At 42.7% G+C, this 25,203-nt stretch overlaps 4 protein-coding genes across 5 annotated transcripts; 1 reads left to right on the top strand and 3 right to left on the bottom strand.

Moving 5' to 3' along the window:
* Window positions 1-2,887: 2,887 nt before the first annotated feature.
* Window positions 2,888-9,557, bottom strand: elovl8a (ELOVL fatty acid elongase 8a). The gene is given in 8 exon segments (XM_071541858.1): window positions 2,888-3,055; window positions 4,467-4,594; window positions 4,849-4,963; window positions 5,177-5,233; window positions 5,586-5,666; window positions 6,190-6,377; window positions 6,611-6,708; window positions 9,424-9,557. Coding segments are annotated over 8 exon segments (969 nt in total).
* Window positions 9,558-10,134: 577 nt separating this feature from the next.
* Window positions 10,135-13,031, bottom strand: selenop2 (selenoprotein P2). The gene is made up of 5 exons (XM_071541857.1): window positions 12,805-13,031; window positions 11,227-11,439; window positions 10,699-10,807; window positions 10,440-10,573; window positions 10,135-10,351 (listed from the first exon to the last, which is right to left on the bottom strand). The coding sequence occupies exons 1-5, from the start codon at window positions 13,029-13,031 to the stop codon at window positions 10,135-10,137; spliced, it is 900 nt and encodes a 299-aa protein (XP_071397958.1).
* A 3,528-nt stretch (window positions 13,032-16,559) lies between these two features.
* Window positions 16,560-19,713, bottom strand: LOC139663245 (THAP domain-containing protein 1). The gene is made up of 4 exons (XM_071541867.1): window positions 19,326-19,713; window positions 18,528-18,687; window positions 18,180-18,355; window positions 16,560-17,690 (listed from the first exon to the last, which is right to left on the bottom strand). Exons 1-4 carry the CDS (start codon window positions 19,473-19,475, stop codon window positions 17,307-17,309), a joined length of 870 nt encoding a protein of 289 aa, XP_071397968.1. The 5' UTR covers window positions 19,476-19,713; the 3' UTR covers window positions 16,560-17,306.
* A 279-nt stretch (window positions 19,714-19,992) lies between these two features.
* On the top strand, window positions 19,993-25,203 carry toe1 (target of EGR1, exonuclease). 2 transcript variants are annotated; one of them, XM_071541864.1, is made up of 9 exons: window positions 19,993-20,396; window positions 20,513-20,553; window positions 20,730-20,826; window positions 21,192-21,350; window positions 22,071-22,184; window positions 22,400-22,548; window positions 22,993-23,158; window positions 24,185-24,654; window positions 24,691-25,203. In XM_071541864.1, exons 1-9 carry the CDS (start codon window positions 20,283-20,285, stop codon window positions 24,896-24,898), a joined length of 1,518 nt encoding a protein of 505 aa, XP_071397965.1. In that variant the 5' UTR covers window positions 19,993-20,282; the 3' UTR covers window positions 24,899-25,203. The 2 variants fall into 2 exon arrangements, with proteins under 2 accessions (XP_071397965.1, XP_071397964.1); XM_071541863.1 differs by having other exon boundaries at window positions 24,185-25,203.

Here is a 25,203-nt window from a genome sequence, read left to right as displayed (position 1 = left end):
CTTCAAAAACTCTTATCAGTCAAACCCGAGTACAAGTGCTCTTGTGTGTGTCCATACCTGTGTGTGTGTGTGTGTGTGTGTGTGTGTGTGTGTGTGTGTGTGTGTGTTTGCCTGTTCCCGTGCATGAGTGCGCCCCTCTGCCCCCTCTCACTCGCCGGATAGTTAGGGAAGCGGCGGCACTGAGAGGCCTTCAACCTCCTCTCCCCCTAAACTGATTATTAATTACAGTCTGTCTCCCCCGCAGCCCGAACACTGTCTGACACCGTTGCCAAGGAGACCGACGACAAAACTCATTCACAAACAACGTTCGTCGTTTTCCGCTTTCCCGATCTATTCACTCCTGTCTCTGTATCCACCTGGGGCCCCTGGGGTTTTCCATCCAATATCAATGGGACGCTTTTGTCATGTGCTCCATTTTGCACTTGTTTATTTGGATGCTCATTCAACAACTGTAATGAAAAATCATTATAATATACCTCCTATAATACTCCTATGGGAGCCAGTGGTCAATAGTGAGTTTACAGTGACCTTATCGTACTTACTGATATTTTTATCACCTATGGTATCAATGCAATATTCCTGTAAGGATTCACAGTGTATCTGCGGCACTCAATAGTGAGTTTAGAGTGACCTTATGGCACTTTATGGTATTTTTATCTCCTATGGCATCACTCCAATATTGCTATAATATTCCTATAGGGACTTCTATGCAATATTTGTACACATATATAATAATAGGATTACTACAGTTGTTTTTTTTTACCTTCATAAAACATGTTTGTTATATCATCTCACACTAACTACAGAACACACAGAGATGGAGCTGCTACCAGTAAGTCGATCAAAGAGGTTATGTGCCAAAAAGTCAGTCAAGCCTGAGCTGTACTGCGCTCTGCAATAATCAACCTGGAGCTGTGCCTGCAGCAATGCTAAGGGACATGCGTCTGTAAATGGGCTTCTGGCAGTCAGCTGTGTGTGACTAAATCTGAGTGTGTGTGTGTGTGTGTGTGTGTGTGTGTTTGTAACACACATTTTTGATGGGGTGGAGAGCAGATATACGACTTGCCTGCAGCATAATATGGCTTGTAATGCTACACAAGTGTATCCTGTTATTTTTGTATTGGGCCATACTGTGCTGTTTGACACACACACACACACACACACACACACACACACACACACACACACACACACACACACACAGACTCTACAAAGTGCTTACTGTCTCCTGAGTCAGCTTAAGTGTCAGACATCATACAAGGAAACTTGGCTTGGACTCTGAATGTGTGTGTGTGTGTGTGTGTGTGTGTGTGACTGCAAATGTGAAGGCAGCTGGAATGCCATTCAACACAACGGCGAGTGATGAACAAGGCCTTTACACAGTTAAATGGATGGATGAATGAATGAATGAATGAATGAATGAATGAGAACAGTTGTGCTGTCTCTATCTTTTCTATCGAGGCTAAAGGTTAAAATGTGAAGAAACAAGCAGCAACTGTCCTGTTAAGTGTCTTTCCCTGTCAATGACCATTGACTTCTAACTGCTGTTTGTGTTGGGCATGATGTCATGGTTTTACAGACTGATTCCCTTGCCGCATTAATGATGCTGCTGCAGTCCAGGCACCAGCTATGTGACCTCTTCATTTCTGCTTTGAAAGCATATTAAAGTGGTGATGATCAGACTGTGTAGCTGCCTTTGCAATTGTAATTCCCCTTTCATGTCGTGCTCTGTTATTTTGTCCACTCCCCCCCCCCCCCCCCCAATATGCTGTTAGATAAAGAGAGAGAGAGAAGAAGAAGACAAAGATGTAGCAAAAGCTGTCTGAAAAAGAGGGAAATATTTACAGTCGTTCATGTAGAGAACGAGATGCTTCATTCAGCCACTCTTCCACCAGTTCTTTCATTTATGTCCACAAGGGGGAGTCAGGCTTTACAATTGTACTCCTACAACATGACAGATTGGGGGGGGGGGGGGGGGGGGGTTCTCAGATGGAAAGAGGGATTAAATGCAAGGAATCAGGGAGGGGGGGGGGGACCCTGATTTACATAAAGGGGAGGGTTACGCTTGGAGCTAATGACAGCCAACAGTTGATTGGCTGAGAGTGGCGGCCAATGGCTGCGAGAGGAAATGAAGCGTCTCCAAAGGAGATTAGATAAGAAAAGAGTGCTGAAGGAGGGAAGGAGGGAGGGAGGGCCGCCCGGCTTTATTTCAGTTTGGCAGGGGGACTCGTCTCCTCTAATGACCGTAATGACCGGTGGGGGAGGGGAATGATGAGGCTTAATGTCTGTGTGTGTGTGTGTGTGTGTGTGTGTGTGTGTGTGTGTGTGTGTGTGCGTTTGTGTACCAGATGTACTTCTATCTTTATGAGGACAAAAAATGGGGAAAATAGGGTTAAGATTAGAATTAGAATTAGGTAAGGGTTAACGTGTGTGTGTGTGATAGATAGATAGATAGATAGATAGATAGATAGATAGATAGATAGATAGATAGATAGATAGATAAATGGATCAAATATTCCATAAAATACAAAAACATTTATTTTTATAACAAACATGATGAATATGCAGCACCACAATATCCCTCATTTTTCATCCCTTCTACTCTCTTGAGAGATGCCCATATCGCTTGCTCTTCTTCTTCTTCTTCTTCTTCTTCTTCTTCTTCTTTTTCTTCTTCTTCTTTTTCTTTTCTTACATATAATTTACTATATTTTTTCATATACTGTATACTGTACTGTACTCCCTCCTCAGTCTTCTCTCATCTTTCCTTTGCCTTCTTTTCAGCCTCATCTTCCCGTTTCCTAACCCTTTCGTTTCACCTCACATTCTTTCTATCTTCCCTCCTCTCTCTCTCTCTCTCTCTCTCTCTCTCTCTCTCCCCCTCTCTCTACGTCCCCTTGGCCTTCTTGGCGAGGTAGCTGTGGTAGTAGAAGTTGCTGAAGAGAGCGATGAGGCTGAGAGAGTAGGCCAGCACCACCGCGTTCATGGAGTCGGGGAAGTTGCAGTCGGCGAACAGGTTGTAGGCGGCGTGGACGGTCACTATGAAGAACTGGAGCTGGGAGGGGGAGAGAGAGAGAGAGAGAGAGAGAGAGAGAGAGAATGATGATAGAAATGACTAAAAACAGGCAAAAAAGACATAAGAAACATAAAAAAAAGAAATAAAATAATACCGCCTACTTGGCCTCACTTGAAAAAAAAAGTCATGCCAATGTAACTTCCCCACCATGGGACACAGGCTCATTAATAAAGCTTATTAGTACTCTTGTCTTTTGTGTCCAGCAGCAGTTAGTCCCAGCCTGTGACCCACTTCAGTGTCCCGAAGGTTCTAATCTAATTCAGTTAAAAAAAAAACAAAAAAAAACAAAGACAATACATGTTATGAGCATCTGCATGGCGCTTAGCTGTCGGTACATATGAGTCTATTGTCGCAACATATAGACTAATCCATCCATATATCCATATGGGGATGGGGGGGTCATGGCCTTATACAGAAGCTATACAGGCCCCAGGCAGCCCCAGGCGGGCACTGCAGTGAGTGTGTGTGTGGAAGGAACGAGCGTAATCGACAATGCACATGTAACTTCCACATCTCCCCCATCCAATGTATGCAATAACCCCCCCTGCCCACACACACACACACACACACACATATAAACCTACCGACTCACAATTCCCAAATTGTGAAGCCGACTGTTATACGCGGGGTCACCTCCAAGGTCATTACAGTTATGACCTGCAGTATGGCAGCCAGCTACAATACTGACCTATATAGGCTGTAGCCATAGAGAAGAACAATGTAACAAGTAGAAAACAGATGGTCCCATAGTTAGCTGAGGAGCCTAACTGCTGCTAATCTGCCTACTTAAACTATGTTACGCAACTACCAGCCAGAACAATGGAAAACCCTGCATAAGGGCTCCTCACTAGTTTTTTGGGGAGATTGGTTTACCCATTAAGAGAACATAGACACCAAAATCAAATCTATCTACCCTATCTCATCTCTTTCATCCCATCTATCTACGCATCTATCTATGCATTTATGTATCTTTAAGTTAAGATTCCTTCTAAAAGTGATGGCTTTCATCCAATGGCATGAACTTGAACAGATATAACATACTTGTCAATGTAAAAAATGGATTGTCAGGATTGTTATGGATGGGGGACGATATTGCGGGAGGAAGTGACATGCGTAGATATCTCTCTGTTTTGTGGAGGGAAAGAGAGATGTGGTTTCACTGTGTATACCGGACACACATTCATAAATGTCAAGGTGTGAATGCGACCCAGCTAAATCATATCTAGACACACAGGCGGCCGTAACAAAGCAATCAGTGATAACAATCTGCAGTGGAAACAAAGGAAAGCAGAGATAAGACGAAAAGATGGGACGAGACACACACACACACACACACACACACACACACACACACACACACACACACACACACACAGAGGCAGATACAGACCAGTTGCAGGGAGGTGAGGTAGCGTTTCCACCACAGGTATTTGGTCATGTGCGGGCCCAGAGCCGCCAGGCCGTAGTACAGATACATCACTACATGCACCAGGGAGTTGATCAGGCCTATCAGGAACGCTAAGGACAAAAAGATAGGATGATTGTGTGTGTGTGTGTGTGTGTGTGTGTGTCTCAAAAAAGTTATCAGAAAGGCTGAGGATAGCCAACAGCCATGCAGTCAGGTGCACAGGCAGAGAAACACACTTGGAAAGATAGCCACAGACACACACATCCTTAAACATGGTAACTTTTTTTACAGTCAACATACTTTATGTCTTGTGTGTATCAGTGTGTGTGTGTGTGTGTGTGTGTGTGTGTGTGTGTGTGCTCACACTGGCCCCCAGCTACATATTTCACCCCGGCCCACCAGTTGAAGATCATAGTGGCATGGTGGTAGACATGGAGGAAGGTCAGCTGACTGTTCTTCTTCCTCAGGATGAAGAATACCTGGGCAACACACACACACACAAACACACACACAGAAAGAGAGAGAGAGAGAGAGAGAGAGAGAGAGAGAGAAATACATACAGGTTTGACATAGTAAAATCTGTTACTTTATTCAGGAGGTAAATATTTTGTGGTAGTTTTCAAAATGTCGACACATACAATCAATCAATACAGATTGATATTGATCATTTTCAGTCCTGTCATCGTACTCACAGTGTCACTGAGCTCTATGACTTTGGAGAAGTAGAACCACCAGCACACTCTGGCCATCTGTCCGAGAAACATGATTCATTTGACATTTTTTTCACTCTCAAATTGACCAATTAAGCCATAGATACAAGAACAAGCCAAACATATTGAATGAAAAAGAAAGAACTGAATGTAATTTGAGGATATGCATAAACACTGCAATTATTTGGATCTCTGTTTTGAAATGAATCAGGCTTTTAATTTACATTTCAGTGGCATCTGAAGATTATGAAGGATTATTTTCTATCAGCAAGGCCTACACCTCCAAAAATCATTGTGTATGGACTCATAATTGATAAGAAGTTCCAGATTGGAGTTTTGTTGCATGAAATAACATCTAATAATAACCTTCCGAGCTCAAGAATAGACTCACCCTCATGGCCAGTGGGCTGTCACTGTAGTCCACTGGCTGGCACAGCAGGCTGTATTTGGCCAACCAGGCAGCAGCTGTGAACTGGAGAGACAAAAGCTGTTTTCACATCTCTGCTTTTGGTTTCTCTCCATCATCAGTGCAGGGACCTTTCATCCCTACTGGCCACGCACAGATCGGCTTCCTATTTCCATGACAACTCCCACAACGTGACAGGACACATAGAAACCTGTGGGACGCTCCTGGGTTTACGTCCCTCTGTCCTCACAGCCATATCTCATACTGCAACACAGAGCCAGGCTTTTTGACCCGGTCAGACTGATGTTGACATTTTGTCTTTGCACTGTGGGATGAGTCATGACGTCAAACCGGGACGCCGCCATCTTTATGCACCTGTTCCCATTCCATAAATCCCAGCTTCTCTTAAGACTGTACTGACTTTTTTGCCCCATTGGTTACTTTACCTAATATCTGAGGAGAAGAACCCTTGCACTATATTATCATATGTTCTGCCCAAGTACCAATCACTCTACCCCATCTACCTTCCTTAAACACTTGTCCGCAACTCATTCCCCCTAATGGCCATTGTCCTATTTGTACAAAGTACCTCGTAGAACATGTAGGCAGACAGGCAGACCATGGCGAAGTTGTAAACTATCAGGACAGGCTTGAGGTTGACCGGCTGCCTGTGTGCCATCAGCTTTGGCCCCACCCATACTATGACCAGGTAGTACAGGAAAATACCACTGAGTGGCAGAGGAGAGTAGACCAGCGGCCAATTATGTGTCCTCCTGTCTAGAGGGAGAGAGAAGAAGAAAGGAAGAGACAGAGATCAAAGATTGTACAAAGACTGTGCAAACTTGATGCTTTTATAAAAAAATAGAACATTTTTTTGCTCGTAGTGGTCATTGTTTACCTTATGATGATCATCAACTGAAGGTCATAGTCATCTTTTTATTTACCACTATATCGCTGCTTATAATGAATGCTATCACACAGATTCTTTCATAACTTAGAGAACGACTTACCTCCATTCTCCAGAATCCCTTGGTAGAACAACTGTAATTTCTGCCACACGGTGACAGTCTGGGAACCCTAAGACGAACACACATGAGAAGGAGAAATACTTTCAATAACCAATAAGTCAAAATGAAATTTTGAATGGATTGTTAGTGTTTTGCACAAGCCTGCTATCTCCAATGATGCCTCTTTTTGTACTGTAATTAACAGCTGAGTAGAACCATTCATAACATGATGTAAAATGGCCAAATTGCATTGGGCAAAAAAGTGGAAAAAGTAATTATTATTCCAGAATAATTGACTTTTTGCAGGACATCTCCTATTTTCAGGAAATGCCCCCTTCCTTTTTACTATAAACTCTCAAACTAAGGAAAACCGCAAAGTGTCTGTCTGCGCGCTACACCCCTCCGTAAATGTGATTAAACCACCCAAAGATGATCTGGATTATAATTCATGGATTATATTCGCTAATCCACTTTATAAGTATCTCATGATAATGGATATTAACCGATAATCCGCCTCGTGATGAATGCCTTCGTAATTTGGACGGGCGGATGATGAATTAACATCAGGGACTAACATACGACAGTGCTGCCATCTAGTGTCTGATATCCGCATCTCTAAGGTCGGATCAACAGGTTTCATAAGGGGCATGACTCATCCTGGGATGAATTCACTTAAAAACAGTGAGGAACGTCATGCAGTATGATTCAGAGATCCAGTAACAAACTGATTCACTGTATTTACTGGAAACAAATATAAAATCAAGTTTATTTCTTTCTTTCATTTCTTTCTATTTGCAGAAATAGAGTTTTCCAGCTTGTTAGGCTGACGTAAATCTTTACAGCATGACCTAAATTCATAGTGAGCAGTATCAAACTAATGTAAGTTATATGACGATAGAGGGTCTTTTAGCATAAATGAATGTTTTTCTGCAGGTATAATTGATTTTTGTGTGTATTGGTGGTCGTTTGCCTTATGATGATCACCAACTCGACTTCACAGTTTATCCACCTTTTTATTTACCACTACATCACTGAGTGTAATTTAAAGTTATTTTCAATTGACTACTGACCTAGGTCATGTTTTTGCCTTCTGGACTGTGGTAGAGGAAGAAGCAGCAGGCTGGTTGGGCAGAGCTAAGTAGTTTAGCCTCTCCAGTAGCTTCAGCTATAGGATTTACTGAGGAAAATCCCTAACAAAGCCAGGCTTCTACAACCTGCTGCCAGCATGAAAATCCATACAAAAATACAGGGATATTCTCAAGAAACGTATGCACATAATTATGACTGCCATTACTAGTGATAATGCAGCCGTAACCATCAGCAACCTGCAATCTATATGCAACTGACATGTGTTAAGTGTTTAGTCAGAGGCTCCATAGGCAATCATGGGAAATGGGAGATAGATAGATAGATAGGTAGATAGATAGATAGATAGATAGATAGATAGATAGATAGATAGATAGATAGTGACCTTACCTTCATTCTGTGTGACTGGTGGTGATGTTTCTCCTCAGCTCATCCCACCGGTCAAAGCATGCTGCATGCTGTGTGCAAGTGCCTGCATGCTGTGTCAAGCAGCACTGAGGTAATCCACCTGCTCTGTGTGTGTGTGCGTGTGTGTGCGTGTGCGTGACTGGCATGACATATGGCTTTTTTGATCCTTGTAATAGTGTAGCAGGTCAAGTACCTGCCAGCTCAATCCCACCTAATAGTATTCCTGTGTAATTGCAGTATTGAGTATCCTGATTGACTGATTTCAGTGGTTCCTGTGACAATATGGAACTGAAATTTAGACTGTATAACATTTGGTTAAACTGGGAGTTCTATGACTTTTTCAACCAAACTGATGGATCTAATCTTTCACCCTGGGATCTGGACTCATATCATGACTCTAGTCATGTGGAGTTTGGACCCACCAGCAATAGACACATGGCCCTTTTTGGGTCTCCAACCATAGATGAAGCAACCAGGAGTTTTTAAAAAAAACTTGTTCAACTTGTTTAATTCATGTCTTTGTCTTGCTGAATGGGAAATAAGACATCTAACCTCCCATCTCCTATTACTACAACTATGCAGGTATTCAAATCTGTTATTGTGAATATCTCTTTATATACTACTTCCTTATTAAATCTCTTCTCTCTCTCTTTTCTTCACAAACTACATCTTATTATCAACACAGCAATAGGAGCACAGACATGCTTGGTAATCAAAGCACAGTACTGACCTAGATACTCTTCATTAAGTCAACCACAGGTGTTAACTATCCATTTTAATGCTTTAGAGACACCTAGAAATAACCAAATCATGTTTAAAATGCGTCTTTCTATTTAATTCAAAATAATCTAAAAGTTCATTCTGTGTTCAGGCGATTCATGAGATGAAAGGCAAGTAACATGGAAGAAATTTTACATTTCATATAGTATTATCTAATCACAATTGATAACATTCTTGTCCTATTCAACTGATGTGAACTGAAATGTAACCTGAACTGGATTAAAATAATGACAGAGTACTCTAGTAATCCAATATTCTACAGTATATTATACTCAAGTGTACTATGTCCAGACTTCCTTAGTTCTGCGTACATATTCATCTAAAAAATGAAAAATAAACAGTAATACTATATCCCAAAATATGCTACACCACTTCCCAAATGCTGAATAAAGAATGGCACTTCAATCCTTTATGAGTAGTAACTTAGCACCACAGCACATCAACATCGACAGGTCATGTCCAAATAGGAAAACAGGGTTAAAAGAAGTAGAAATGGAATAGGAAAGTATAGTAACTGAATCCAGTCTGGACAGTAATTGGACCTGAGGTCTGCTCGGCGGTGCTGCACACCGTCCCGCAGCTCCGTCCGGGTCAGAGTGACAGTCAGCCCGTCCCGTCTCTCCGCGCACATCCGTCTGCAGCCCCCTGAGGTCAGGTTTAACACCGCAGACTTCATTAACGGGAGAAGACGGGGCAGACCCGGCCACTTAAATCCACACAGAGCAGCGAGGTGTGGGCCTAACTAGCAGAGAAAACCCCCAGTCAGATCACTGCTGAAGACGGATTCAGCTGCTCAGATACGCAGCTACTAGTGGGAGATGCCTGTGAACAATTTGGGAAGTGCTGTGTAAAGTTTCGGGGCATAAATCTGAAATATGTCTTGATCATCATCATCATCATTCTGTCTATAAGGTCAAATGCCTGCCTAAGTATATCTACAATTGCTTGCACAGCAGGATGAGTATTAAATACTTAGCAAAGTCATCATGTCATCTTTTCTCTATCATCTCAGTTCATCCTATATTTTATGATATTCTAGATGATATGGGGACTCATATATCAAATAATAGCAAAATTACATCACACAATATCATATAATATCATATCCTAATGCATCACATCCATAATCCACATCAGAGATGTGTAACGCACATCTCTTATTGTAACACAAGAAATATTGTACCATACAGCAGCCAAAATACGAACTAACTAATACTCATAATAAGTAACTAAAAAAAGGTGAAATAAGCACATTATAACAGCTGTAATTTAATCATCATCCTGCTGAGTGTGGTTCGGAGGATGATGATGGTGGTGGTGAGCGTGATGTGGATCAGGGTGATGGTGGTGATGATCGGGATGAGGAAGAGTTTGATTCGGAGTCGGATCGTGGCGGCGGTCGACAACAGGAGCATTCCCATTTTGATTCTGACTTGGACGTTGGTGGTGGTGGGAATGATCCTGATGATGCTGATGATGCTGGTGATGATGATCGTCATGATGATGTTGATGGCTCTCGTGATGATTAGCTCCAGGTGCTTTGTTTCCCTCAATCGACCCCTCCGATAGTGGTTGTAGTGCTGGAGCGTGCATTGTGGGTAGTGTAGTGTTGACATTGGCCGTCTGGTTCGGCGTTGACCACATCGTCTCGTTCCCCGCGGTGCTGTTCCCACTAGACAGGGTAGAGTTGGCCTGGGGGAAAGGTAAAATACTGGTGTTCTAGTAACAAACATGATAAAAAACAACAAAGAGAGATGCTGGAAAACTCTATTACTCATTACATGAGCAAATTGGCGATTGTGTATGCGTTTACTCACAGAGCACTTGCAGATGTCTTTATGATAGGTGGCTCGGACTGCAGCTTCCACATACGGGTAATGTAGGAAACTGTAAGGTAAGACTATATGGAAGGTCAACAGACCACACCTAGATGAGAGCGAGAGAGAGAGAGAGAAAGAGAGAGAGAGAGAGAGGGAGGGGCAGAAACACATGCACGATTACCAGATGATCTAGTAATTATTTTCAAGTCTTAAAATCATGTACCTCTGCTGTCCTTGGGTCAAGTGCCGTACCATCCCGTTCAAGCTATGCATTCATATTTTATTAGAAAGTTAGTGGAATGAATCATAATTATTCTTTAAAAGACTTTGACAAGAGTTTGCCCCCCTCTTACCCATCATAAACCAGGAATTATGGGTGCATGTTACAAAATTTGGCAAACCTAACCAGCCAACCACAGGTACATGGTGCAGATCCAGCCTCCATTCCAGGCTTCTGATTGGCCCTCAGCCTTCCGGTGTCTCAGCATTAACAGTACCTGTCTTGCAGAGTTTTCTCGGCCTTACCTGTCGTACACCAGGAAGTCGTCTTTATCCCCGTCCAGGGCCTCCCACACGTCGTCCTGCAGCGGAGCCTGTTGGTACACAGGAACACCGGGGGGCGCTCTTCTCTTCAGCTCCCAGTACATGGCCCTGGACAGAGCCTCGCGCTCGTTCACTATCATGAAGGACACGTCCGTCAGGTTGCTGCGGTTCAGCTTGTCACGCAGGCCTCCGAGTCTGCAGAGGGACAGAGAAAGGCATGCTGGGATATCAGTCACATAATGTTTCCTCCGGACATTTTTCGTGGCAGGGGAAAAGGCAACTGAGGCTAGGGTGACCACCTGTCCCGCATTTCGCGGGACAGTCCCGAAATTGGAACGTTTGTCCCGCGTCCCGCATGTCATAAGCAGTGTCCCGCATTTCAATGATTAAGCCTTTTTTTTTTTTTTTTTAGTAAACAACATTTAACCGTGCATTTTCTAGTTGCTACTTAAGGAAACTGGTCTGTTTATCCCTCCTATTCTTGCATAAAATGTGATTTTCAACCAAACTATTAGCCTATTTATTTAATTCATTCAAATTTATTCAATTTAATCAATTTATTGGATTGAATAGGTCCTAGTGTCGTTAAAATAAACATTTCATAAAGCCTACTGATGATTTAAAGCATCCAACGCCACTGCAAATAGGCATTCCGTCTAATATTAAATCAATATTTACATAGCCTAATAATAGTAATTTCTCTCTCTCCCAAAGTCTTTGTCCCACAAAATCACGCCTGCTGTCCTGCAATGGAACAATTAAGAGGTGGTCACCCTGAGGCAAATGGCAATAAAACTGTAATGTAACGCTAAAACTCTCAACTGAAATCAATGCACACCAATGCTTTAATGTTCCTCGAGGCAATTGACCTTATTACACTAAAACTATGTTACTTCAACACATAAGTGTGCATATCAGATAGATCTAACAGTTATCAAATTAGCTGGGAATCTCGGGAACAACAACTCGAGCAACTGCTTGAATTTAGCAAGGAAGTTGTTAGCTAGTTAGCTACAAGCTAGCTACCAAGGCTAGCTAGCTCTAGTTGGGCAATATATTTTAAATGATGAACCTAGATATTCCTCTTCTTTAGATTCATTAACTTCTAATATGTTGTCCAGTGGGAAATCTGTGAAATGATAAATGTTTGTCTGATTCCTGACATTTGTATGATGTGATATCTTGGTACACAAGAGTAGGACACAGTTCCCACGTGTGACGTAAATTCAAAATGGCTGCCATGGAAAAAAGATATATCTATTGATCTATCATTTTGCTCTTTTTGTTCTAGAAGCTGTCACGTATGATTAATGGGTTCTTATGTGATTTAAAATAAAAACTTAAAAAAACAACACTCTTTAATACCAGGGTAAACTTTTAGATGTTAAGGTCTTTGTTTATATGAAGGAGGCTGATTAGTGGGGTAATGTAGTGTAGAAAGTTAAAACTATAATGATCCCTGTGGGGAAATTGGGCACAATGGGATACAATTTAACTTGCTCTTTCACCATCTTAGTGTTTAGCATTGATGTGGGCCTGTTGTAATAGTTGTTTTCTTACTTGGAGGCCTGAGTGAGACAGAACTGTCAGCTGGCCTTCAGCAGTGCCACAACGACCACATTTCCCAGCAGCTCGTTCATGGGTGCAAGTCCCTGTATCTCCCAGTGGGGGGCAGGCTTGCAGATCCTGGAGGGGTCATTGTCCCCTTCCACCACCAGAGAGATTGGCGTGGCCCACAGCAGACCTGGCAGGGCTGCGCACAGCCACACCGACAAGAGACAGCGCATTGTCTCTCTCTGGCTGCCTACACTGGACCTACCTGAAGAGACAGACGTTTGTGTTAGCCCATGTTATTTTGACTAGAAGGCACTTTGTACATTGTTTTACAGATGCTCCATGTAGAATTTTGACATAAATAAATCATTACCACATGAATTTTGAGACATTAGTGCAATTACTGTAAACAAACGAGACCATCACTGAGAAGACTGGCAGCCTCTACACTGCATTTTACATTGTGCGCCACCTGATTGGATTCCATGGGATATCTGCCAAATTGCTTTATGGCACAAAGTGAGATTACTTTATGGCACAAGAATGAAACATGAATTGTTTAGATGGTTTTTTTTTTCCAGTTCCACTATTCTAACTGCGTAGTTTCAACTTCACTGTAGAGGTTGCTTTACGGCACAAAACAGGAGGAGATCATCGAAGGATGTCCAACCCTTGCTTCCAAAAAAGAGAACCCGATGAAGATCTGTGTGATTGAAACATTGTTCTGTGGATCTTAATAAATTGCATTTTTGAGGATGCAACACGGTTTATGGGAAATGTGGTCTTCATTTTGAGAAACACTAGCACTTACAATACCACAAGCATGAGATAGAGGCTCATTTGTTTATGGTAACTATACCAAGGTACCACAATTAACTTGACAATGTTGATGTTAAAAATGCTACATATAGCACCTTTAAAAAGTGCAACAAAATAATAACTGTTTGCCATTATTATTGTTGTTGATGTTCAAGTATGTTGACAAGAGCCAAACTAAAGAGTTATTGTTTCTGTGTCCTTAAAATCTAAAACATTGGCAAGAATTAAAGGAATTAAGGTCCTGGAGTCATCATCAACCATAGATCTTCACAGAGCGATCTTAACCCCTAAACTGTGTCTGCAGGCCAAATGACATTGATGCCATCTGCAGGCCACAGTGGAGTGCAGCACTTGCAGGCAGGCCTCTTGGCTGGAAGCAGCAGATTCAAGGTTTGGCAGCGTTCCCCTGAGCCAAATGGGCAGTCAGTCTGATCCCCAAATAATTAAAAGTGAGCCCACATTGTCTCTCTCATCACATGTGGAAATAATCCCTGAAAAGAGTTTGTTATGGGGAAAACAACTGTGTCCACAGACGGGAGAATGTGGGGACAAATGGGCAGACAGACAAGCAGGCACAAAAGACAAAGACAGACAGGGATAGAGACAAGAGAGCCTTGATGGCGGGGGACAAAAAAAGTACATCCACAGCCGTACTGATGTCCCAAAACAGCACTGTCTGTACAAACACGGTCTAGAACAGATTTAATCAACAGTACACTACAGGTATTTTAAATTGTACCATTGTTGGTCAGTGACTTTGAATTATTTGTTGCACGTTGTAGTGGTCAGATTGCAAATTTCATCAGAAACTGTTGAAAGAAATCTTGCAGCTCCAATTTTACTGTTTGGAGTTTATAACGGTAACGCCCAGGACCAGTTTGCATGTAAAAAACATATTTTGTGACCCACAAATAAAGCCTATCTACTGAATTCAGATCATAAAGAGTTGCAATGGTATTAATAGATAAATGAAATAGCTTTCTCGATTATTTGGAAGTAACTTTTGGAATGGTTCTAGGACAATATACACAACTGATGCTGTATTGCTTTTTTTTGGAGAAAAAAAAAAAAACTAGCCTGTACATGGATGCTACACCGTTTTATAACTTAGAGTCTTCTCAACATATGACTAATGAATTTGCTGACACAAGTTGTTGAAATAAAAGATAAATAGGAGTAAAACAAGAAACACACTGACCTTTCTGTCTTCTCTCCCTCTGTGACCCACATAAACAGGCGGTGGACCCCTGTTGTTTTTAAAGCCCTTTGGGTTGACTAAGCACTTCCCCCAAAACAAACAGAGAGAGAGAGAGGGGGAGAGAGAGAGAGGGAGAGAGAGATGATAGGACACATTTTCGGGATAATCATTTGTCACATTTGTCATTTTAAGGTGATATTCATTGGCCAACTGATACAAATGTAGCTAATAATGCTGATGATCAAAGGATGAACTGCTGTTATCTCTCATCTCCAGTCTCCTTATATGAAAAGCTCAGACAACGAATTTCAATGCGAATAAAATTTATTCAATCCAATAAATCACTATGTAAACAGAGTTTGTTGTGGAGTAGCAGTGTTTCAACCAGGGTGCCATGCCACAGTTATAGATTAGGCCTTTAACCATATGAACACATCAGAATCTTTGCTGTGAAAAGAGCCCCCCATCCCACCTACACACACACAACCTCTCCTTGGTGGTATTGATCTCATTATTAAGCAATATTTACTTTACTATGCGTGCATCAGGCTTTGGACTGTGTGGAACTAAATACTACCATGTGACAAACAAACCTATGGCTCTGCCTATGAAAAAGACAGAAGGTCAAAATCAGTGACAATCAGCATGAGAAGGTCAATGTGACAGCCTTACTCCATATAGTTGTGCTATCAGCTAAAGAGACTGGTGGAAACTGTCTTGACTACCAGCATGAAACTACGTCTGTATGCATCAATACCTGTCACATACCTATGCAACATTGTTAATTGGCAGCCGTATAAAGCTTTCAACCTAAAGTTGTGTCTTTATTTTGCAGTTAAAATTAGGTAAAAAGCCAACTCCAAACAAATATGCAAGCGTTCCCTCTGAGTCACTGGGTCAAAGTACAACTAGGGCCAAAATGAAATGCCATTGTTTGTTTTAGGGAGGTTAAGCTACACTCATCACCTGATACACCCACACATAATGTGAGTATACACTTACTACAATAGTATTTGAAGAGGGTTATGGATAGTAAAATGCTTTTTAACATTTCATGAATAGAAAGTAGAGTCACACATAAGTTTGGAGTTTACATGTCAATTCCAGTCAAATCAGTGCAGTGAACAGGCTGAAGCTGTAAGCTTCCTGTTATCTACATACACACTGCCTTAGGTTTCAAAGAATCCCCTTTGTTGTCAAGTGTTAGAAATGTATTTACAGCAATGATCAGTCAGATCTTTCTCTCACTCACACACACAGACAGTAAAACAAAAATGATTCTTTACAATCACTTTATTTTCTCGCAGTACCTGTGTTTTGGAGATTGAATGTCATGTGACATGATCTGATTAACCTGAGCCGAATTGATTCTCTGTGTGGCAATTACTACTGTGTTGCAAAGTTCAGTGGGTACACTGTGGCGCACTCCAACTTAAAGACAGTGCCTAAGATTCATTATCTAACAATGAATCTGAGGCAGTGTCTTTAAGTTGGAGTGCTCAACAGTGTACCCACTGAATCGTGCAATACAGTAGTAATTGCAAGATGAAAATTTAACTGCTTTGAGATTTGACCATGAACTACCTAATGTGCAATTTGACTAGTTAGTTACAATTGATGGATTTGCACTCTTTCACTCCCCACCCCCAATAAAAACATTCTGTTACCAATGCATTCATGCTCTTTTATCTTCTTGCTGATTGTAACACGGTTTAAGAACTATTTAGGATAACGGCAAACAAAATCGGCGACATGAATTAAATTTATTAAAAAGGAAATTGACCCTTACTTTGTTAACAGCATTTCAATGACATTTGTAATGGTAGATGACAATTCAAATGGCATGGTTCGAGACTCAAACCAAGTGAAACATTCAAATAATTCATTAAACCAACTGTGGAACACTTGACCTTGATCATAAGCAGCACATTCAGCAGCTTTTGTGCAAATTATATGTCTACACTCTCCTCACAATGCCACCCTCTCAGTAGTAGTCTACTTTGCCATAGGCTACACTATCTGTCTCCTCACACATTTAACCACATTATCACGACAATTGATGACCTAAAAAGCAGTAAGAAGTTTCTTCAGGGCGTAGCATTTTCATGGTGAGAAACACCGCAAGCATAAACCTAGGCTCTCTAACTGCAAGCCTGCCAGCATCTCAAATCAGTGTTTCAACAAAGCCACGTCTTATTGGTGCCGCACTACCTTGCAAAACTGAAACACCACTGTGTGAGATTTCAAATCAGTCAACTCACAAGTCTGTCAAGAGAAGCATCGTTTGACATTAACGCAGCAGCAGCAGCAGTATGCCCCTGCATCTTGAAGACATAATGCCTGCAGTAGATTAGAGCTAGGAAGACTAAGGTGCCTATCTCCTTCTTTCGCTTGATGTCACAGCTTCTTTCTGCAGCCATTTTAAGGCAGCAAATTTTGCGCGTTCCTCCCTTGGTTTGATTCATACGGCACGAGGGCAAAGTCAGCACGCTCAGGACAAAACCCCAATCAGTTCCTCCTCGTCGTTGTCCCCGACGTCCCCCGTGGGACTGTCGCAGGTGGCCATGAGCCCCAGGCCCAGCTCGGCCAGCTCCTCGCAGCTCATGTCCGTCGTCACCATGATCTTAGTCTCCAGGCGGTTGCACAGGGTCCTGTAGGAGGGCAGCGGGTATCCGAGCTCTCTCAGGTACTCGTAGCCCTTGGTGCCGACCGCGCAGCGGATCTTTCGGGCCTTCAGGACGGTCTCCGGGGACCAGACGGCGCGTCGGGAGCGCTTGGTGAGGGACAGGGCGCGGATCTGGTCCTCGTACAGGAAGTTCTGGAGGCCTTTCTCGATGCGGTCGAGCCGATACAGACGCTTCTTCATCTCCTCTGCCTGAGGGAGACAGAGAAACAGAAGAAGCAGAGGGTTATTATTAGGACTGAAACAATAAAAAACCATAAACCCCATTGCTTCAAGACAATGTTGCTACTTCTCCCCCCCTCCCTGTTATTTGTGCAAGAGCTGATAACATCCCTTAATGACAGCCAATATGCATTCAGACAAGGTAAGCTAACGTGACGTTTAAACTATGCAGTTAGAATAGTGGAACTGAAAAAAAGTGTGCAATGAAGTAATCTCCCTTTGTACTCCAGCAGATTTCCCGGTGGTATACAATGTAACATGCAGCATAGAGGCTGACAATCATGTCACTGATCGGCTCGTTTGTTTACAATAATTATACTAATGTCTCAAAATGAATGTGGTAATGATTTATCGGTGTTAAAATGGCACACATTGCCCCTTTAAAGAAAAATGAAACATAGCAGACAGTGACAGAGGGAGGGAGAGAGACACAGAGACAGACAGCGACAGCCATCCTACCTCCTTCTGTAGCCTTGCAGTGTGCTGCATCTCCTGCTCCAGCTGCTTCTTGAGGAGCTGACACTGTGTGCAGGGCTGCTGCTCCTCGGCCTCCCTGTCCGCCTCCTCCTCCTCCAGGCCGGGCAGAGGGGTGCGTCTGGCGTAGCCATGGTCTCCAAAATTCAGCTCCCTCTCCACTGGGGACACAAAGCAATGTCAATCTAGTCTCTCCCATTTGGGATGCTTTTAACATGCACGTGCCCCAGCATGCCATGGCAGTATAGATTAACAGGACTTTTATTGGGAACCTGGGTCTACCCCCACCCACCACATCTAATATAACCCATGACAGGAAACAGGATCAGGTACCTGGTTCAGGTTTAAGAGGCAGCAGGATGTGTGGAGTGGTGACTGCAGGGTAAGGAGGGTCCCGGACACTGAACAGAGTGGGGATGGCGTTGGGCTTCAGTTTCTTTCCCCCAGCTGGAGACCTGGCTATCTCCTCAAACTGGCTCTGCTCAAAATGGTCCTGAGGGAAAGCAAGACAGGAATACACAGTGACAGTTTACTTATCTATCTAATGCTGTGTCCAGAACACTAGAAACAAGAATGCAAAGTTCACAGCTAAACAGAGATATGACTGTGAGCGGAAAATATAGTGATAGGTGATCAAAGAGAATAAAAATGGCTCTTGTGGAAAAAAACAACACACAGGCATGCATAAGACAAAATTACAAAAACACAAATAAACAAAACAAAAACAAATAAATAAAAAATACAAAGAAATACAAATGACTTCAGGTCATTTGAAGTGTGAAGTTCAAGCTTAGACAATACATTCAGATTTTAAGTGACATTCAGAAACTAGGCTACACAAACTAAATTAAGGAAGACTAGGCAGATGCATCATTAATTTCAGATAGTAGACCGTGTCCAAAACTAGTCGCAATTTAAAAAACGTCCTATGGATTTACCCATATTTACCTTGGCAGAGTGTGTCCAAAGCAACAATGACACATTTTACAAAGGTCTTTATTTATTTCATGCATCACCACTTTTCAGGTACTGCTTTGATAACTGGCTATGCTGGTATTATAACAGAAGCAAACTGACTTCCTCATTGAGTCTACTATAAAAGCTCCCTGACTGAGTCTCATTGCAACTTGCCTGGCAGAGTCTGGAGTGTGGAGTTGGCACGAAGTCACGCCGACAGTTCACAACCCATTTCTTCTTACGAACAGGGTCTTTTGGGAATCTAAATAGTTGTTTCCCAATGGTGGTTGAATTAGAGCAGTTTGGAGCGGAGCAGCCTCCCATTATGAGACTTGAAACAAATAACAAACTAAATATAGCAAACGTTAGCTTCGCTGGCAAGGAAGCTCAGCTGGGGGTTTTAAGCTAGTGCATTACTTTTAACCAGTTTCGCAGTGTAAAAACAACGCAGAATTAAATTTGCGTTATACATGAACTCCTCGAAAACCAGGGTTCTGTACTCAAGCGGTTATCATCGTAATAAACAAGTTAACTTTGAAATGTATCAGAAATGAAATGTTTCTGACTTTGTTTGAGCCAAAATGGCGCACTTGTCCTCGACGGTTGAGTTTAGTGACGTAATGTTTACATCTGTCCGTTGTAAACGCCCGACTGAAAACATTTTGAACGACGAAAAATCAAACACTCAATTGCAATTTATACAAACAATACATTATTTTACATCATAAATATAAATATATTATTTAATGTGGCATATTTGGTGTATATAGTGAAACGGGTACTTTATTTTCGCTCAGGTAATATGCCAACTGCTATAGAGTTATTTATCGCAGGACCCTAAGAAGCACGTTGGAATGTTTACGGTCAGTTAGATTGTCACCGATATTGAATACATGAACATAATAATATCATATAACAAGCCAACTGTGAGCAATGCATCTGCATAGAGCAGCCGACAATGAAAACTCTTGCAAGGTAGCGAACATTATTGTAGCTAATTGCTAACGTTGGGCTGGAAACAACTGTGCAGCAAACCTTCCTTCGCTGAACTATATTAAGTTAGTGTCGGTATCAATTCAAAAACTAGCTTGCTACATAGCTAAGTTAGTTAGCTGTGAAGTCCAGACAAACATGACATCCTCAATGGTAGTCCCAGTCATCGACGTTCAGAATGATAACTTCAAAGAGCTGTGGCCTGCTATGGTGCTGGCCATCAAAACGTCTTCCTTCGTCGCAGTGGATACGGTGAGTGGCACTTTTTATAGCCGAGTGCTTGTCTTGTTCTTGACCATCATGTAACGATGTCAAAGCACAACTAAAATTCAACAACTAAACATGATATAATTGGTGCCTTGTTTCAGGAGCTGAGTGGTCTTGGGAACAGGAGGTCCTTGCTGGCTGAGTGAGTTACTGGTCATTACATCTCTCTCTTTCTCTCTCTCTTACTTCCTCTCTTCCTCACTCACTCACTCACTCACACACCTCATACCAAGCCCTGTTTCAGGACTATGGTATATATGTATACTGGATACATGTGTGTTTAAGTCCATTCTGAGCGCTCCCACTGTCACGTTTCAGATCGATAGAAGACCGTTACAAAGCCATATGCCATGCGGCTCGCTCTCGCTCCATCCTGTCCCTGGGAATCGCGTGCTACAAGAGACTGGACAACAAAGTATGATAAAGGATGCCACCTTTAGAAAAACACAGATTCCAAACAATTGTAGATCTATTTTGTTCTTTTGCGTGCCTGTCATGATGTTAGCACTGCCTATTCCACGTTGTTTGGCAGTCTTCATTGAATTGATAACTGTCATTCTAACTGGCATAAAGATAGACAGGTAGAGTAATTGCATTTCCAATTAAGTGAGAACCTGACATCAGACTGCTTTGATCCCTCCTTTTATTGAATATTTTCCTGTCTCCCTGCCTCTCTCTCACCCCTACTCCCCTCACTATCCCCTCTCTCTCTTCCTATGTTTCTCTGTTGTCCCCCTCTTCCTCCACCTCCTCCTTTTATCCCCCCCCCCCCCCCCCCAGGATGCAGACACGTACCTGGTCCAGGTGTATAACCTCACCCTGCTGTGTTCAGAGGAGTACATAATAGAGCCTCAGTCAGTCCAGTTCCTGGTGCAGCATGGGTTTGACTTCAACAAGCAGTACGCCCAGGGAGTCCCTTACTGCAAGGGCAATAATAAGGTGAACACACACACACACACACACACACACACACACACACGCAGGTTGTCTGCAGGTTCTGAAATGGTCTTAAAGTGTGGAGAGTTGGAGAGTTATCCATATATAAATAACCAAATAAGTACAGTAGATGCCCCATCAATTGTAAAAACTAACAAACAAACAAATTTGATTGAAAAGAAACACAAAAAGGTAATTTGAGGCAACATAATGTGAAAACTAGGTGAGAATCATACTCAGGTGTCACACATGGCATTTCACTGGCATTACCAATACACTATGCCGCCTTAGTCACATGACTATATAGGTGATTATGCAAGTGTTCTTAGAATGAATCTCAGTCAGTGTTTTCAAAATGGCTAAAATGATTCATTAATTATTCAGTGTCTAAATTCAGCTAAATTATATAATAAACAGTGTTAGACACTTGAATTCAGTCAGTTGTTGCATTGTAAGCTTGTAAGCTATCCAAGCTACAAACTGGGCTACATTCACAACCTTGAAAGATTTACAAAGCTGCATTTTGCCCAAGTGTGTAAATATTGGTGCCAATCCAGTAAGTGTTTGATTGTGCTAAATGCAAACAATGATGTGGCATCACAAGACAATAGCCACCTGATGGTACAGTGCACACATTACACAGGACAAGGCTGGTTATCTGACCTCTAACTCTCCTTCCTCTCTCTATTCACTCTCTCTCCCCTTCTCTCCTCTGCTCTCCAGGCAGGATCAGACAACCAGGGCGTCAGCATCCGGGCGTTATTCACCGAGCTGCTGCGTGCCAGGAAACCCCTGGTGCTGCACAACGGCCTCATCGACATGGCCTTCCTCTACCAGGTCAGTATTACCTTTGCCCTTCCATGTCATGTTCTGCTCAGTTTGATTTCAAGTGGATTTCACAAGTGTACTTGACACAAGAAAAGTAGGTAAATACAGAGTCCTAATTTTTTGTCTTTCTCTGTTTAGTGTGTATCATTTCCTGTAGTTAAGAGAAGATATATATATATATATATACATATTTTTACTAATTTGATTGATGTCTCTTCTGCCAGTGTTTCTATGCCCATCTGCCTGAGCGCCTGGCCACCTTCACAGCTGACCTGTCTGAGATGTTTCCTGCTGGCGTCTACGATACCAAATACGCCACCGAGTTCGAGCTCCGCCTCACCGCCTCCTACCTGGAGTACGCCTATAAGAAATGGTGCGTATTGGTTACTTTTACACTAGATTTAGTGTAAGAATAAGAGAATTGGTGTTGCTAAGAGTTGGTATGATGGGGGCTTTGTTGGTGTGAGCCAGCAGCTCAATGACGAGGCTGCATTCAAATATCCATAAACACATACAGCCATCTGGTTACAGGCGGTTTACTGGCCACACTAAAATATACCCATCTTAACAAGTCATTTAATCTAGGCTTGAGTCTTAAAATCTTATTTTCATGAAAACAAATGAAAAAATCTGAACTTATTTCTGGAAAATCCCTGTGTAACTGCATCAGGGAAAAAAAAAAAATTAACTCACTGCATTGGCAGAATTTTTTTCAGTTTATGAGCCAAGACCACACATATACACACCTTTGCTGCATCACCGAAGTTCTCTTTCCTTTCCTTCTCTCCATCCTCACGACTTCTCCCTGTCCTTCCAGTAAGCTGGATAACAGTCGCAGTGTGGCGTCTGGAGGGACCGGACCTCACGTCCATGTAGACTTCTGTCAGTATGCCGGTCAGATGTCCAGCTATGTGGACTACAGAGCGTGTCCGGCTGTGGCCTTTCATGAGGGACAAGCTGACAGCGTCTGCCAGCGCTTCTCTGTGAGTTTTAACACAAACTAAATCACCTTTTTCTTTTTCAGATTGAGGGCCATGAAGTGAAAATGCTCAAAGCAGTGGCTCACAAACTGGGGTCGGAGAACCACCAAGTGTCCTTGAGTGGGTTCCAGGATTTAATTTCAACATGTAGTAATAGAATAGTTTAACTTCACTATGGTTTAAAGCTGCACAAGGCAATATTTATATGTAAAAATACACTCATCTTAAAAGTTTAAATCTGTTGAGAGAAAGCTGGACTCGCCAACGCTGGTTGAACCTACCACGAAGAAGAAGACATTTAGGTCCGAGGTGAACAGAGTTTACTGACGGCACATTACATGACTTCTGGGTAATGAAGTCCTTCAAGCTTTGAAAAATTCAAACAGTTATCTCCAACTGCCACTTGGGGCCGCCAAAGTGTGAAGGTGCCTAGTGGAACTTTAATTCAGTAGAAATTATTCCAATAAAAGAATGTACAAGAATGACTACTGTAACCATAGGTTGCACTCTTACCACTATAGACAACTAATAGAATTCCACACCAAACTAACAGCAACAAAAATCCCTGGGACAACATCTTATCAAATGCTGGTCTACGGCCCTAATATATTATGTGTCTAGTTGGGGGTCCATGACATGAAAACATTTTAAAACCTCTGTCAAAAGGCCATTAAAACCATCATTTGGCACCGATAGAAAAGCACCGGTGACTTTGATATGCACACCTAAAGTCAATGTCTTCCCACCTGTGTCATTACCCATCCAGCAGCACCGACAAGCCAGCGAGACTGCATGTGTGTATGTGAAAGTCATCAGTGCTTCTCTACTAATGGCAACCACTGTTGTTAATGAGCCAAAAAAGAAGTGATTCTGGTGCCATCCTTTGACAGAAAGTGAAGAGAGATCACTCTTTCACTGTCCTGAGATCACGCTGGGATTTCATATTGATTGAAAAACTGTATAAAAGACTGATTAATGGTGTAATTATTCTGTAACCTACCCCGTCTTATGTGTTTGTGTGTATCACAGGCGTTTGGCTGGTGTCCCAACGGCTCCCAGTGTCCCTTATCCCACGACACCGACCTCATCATCCTCCAGGACGAGAAAGGCCAGGAGGACAAGAGGAGCAGGAGGAAGAGGAAGAGAGACAAGAAGAGAGGCGTAGGAGGACAAGAAAAGGACACCGCCTCCATCTTCGAAGGCGCCCCCGAAAACAAAATCTCCCACATGGAGCTGGATCCCGAAGGAGCTCCGGAGCACCACCAGGGGGCGACCGCCGAGCCGTGCCCAGAAAGCGAGCCTCCCCCCGGGCCACAGCGAGCCGACCGCCCCCCCGTGACGGCCGGAGCTCTCCCCGAGGCAGAGTGCGTGAAAACCGACAGCGAGGGGAACGGCGTGTGTGAAGACAGCGCGAGCAAGGCCAAGAGGAGGAAGCTGGAGACAGGAACGCATCGGGCCGGGTTCGACGCCTTCATGACAGCGTACATCTTCGCCTACGCGTGTTCCCTCGCCAAGAAAGGAGGAGGAGAGGAGAGGAAGCAGCAGCAGAAGGAGGAGGAGGAGGAGTCGTGGCTTCCTGAATGTCTCAATAAGGTCTACCTGAGTGGCAAGGCGGCTCCGCTCCACATAGTCAAAAGCACCTTCTCCAAGTCGTCCAAGGCCCACGTTCAGAAGATGGAGGCGGTGTGGGGGAAGAGCGTGGCGTGCACGCTGGCAGACAGGGCACAGCAGGGGAACATGTAGATTATACATCAGAGAGTTCACATTTTATTTTTCGCCCATTCTTTTGTAATGACAACTCCTGCTTTCCTGCTTCTGCACACATTGTTTCCTGTTTTTTATACTTTCCTAATCACACTGATAAATACATCACCAGAATAACAAGGGAGGCCAATTTTGAATATGAAGTATACATTTTTTTCTTGATGGCCTAAATTACATCCCTGTTGTCAGAGAAGTCTTATTTAGGAAAGAGATATGTACTCTAAGGCACATTTGTACATTTAATGTGATGGAAATGTCTAATAAACAGACAACCTTGGGTATTT

The sequence above is a fragment of the Centroberyx affinis genome, unplaced genomic scaffold, assembly GCF_046629955.1.
Source record: "Centroberyx affinis isolate AG114_WGS23_722 - 3 ecotype Tasmania unplaced genomic scaffold, CSIRO-AGI_Caff_v1 ptg003959l_1, whole genome shotgun sequence".
Classification (NCBI taxonomy): Eukaryota; Metazoa; Chordata; class Actinopteri; order Beryciformes; family Berycidae; genus Centroberyx; species Centroberyx affinis.
Note: the sequence above shows the minus strand (reverse complement) of the source record. Positions and strands in the feature narration are given on the sequence as shown.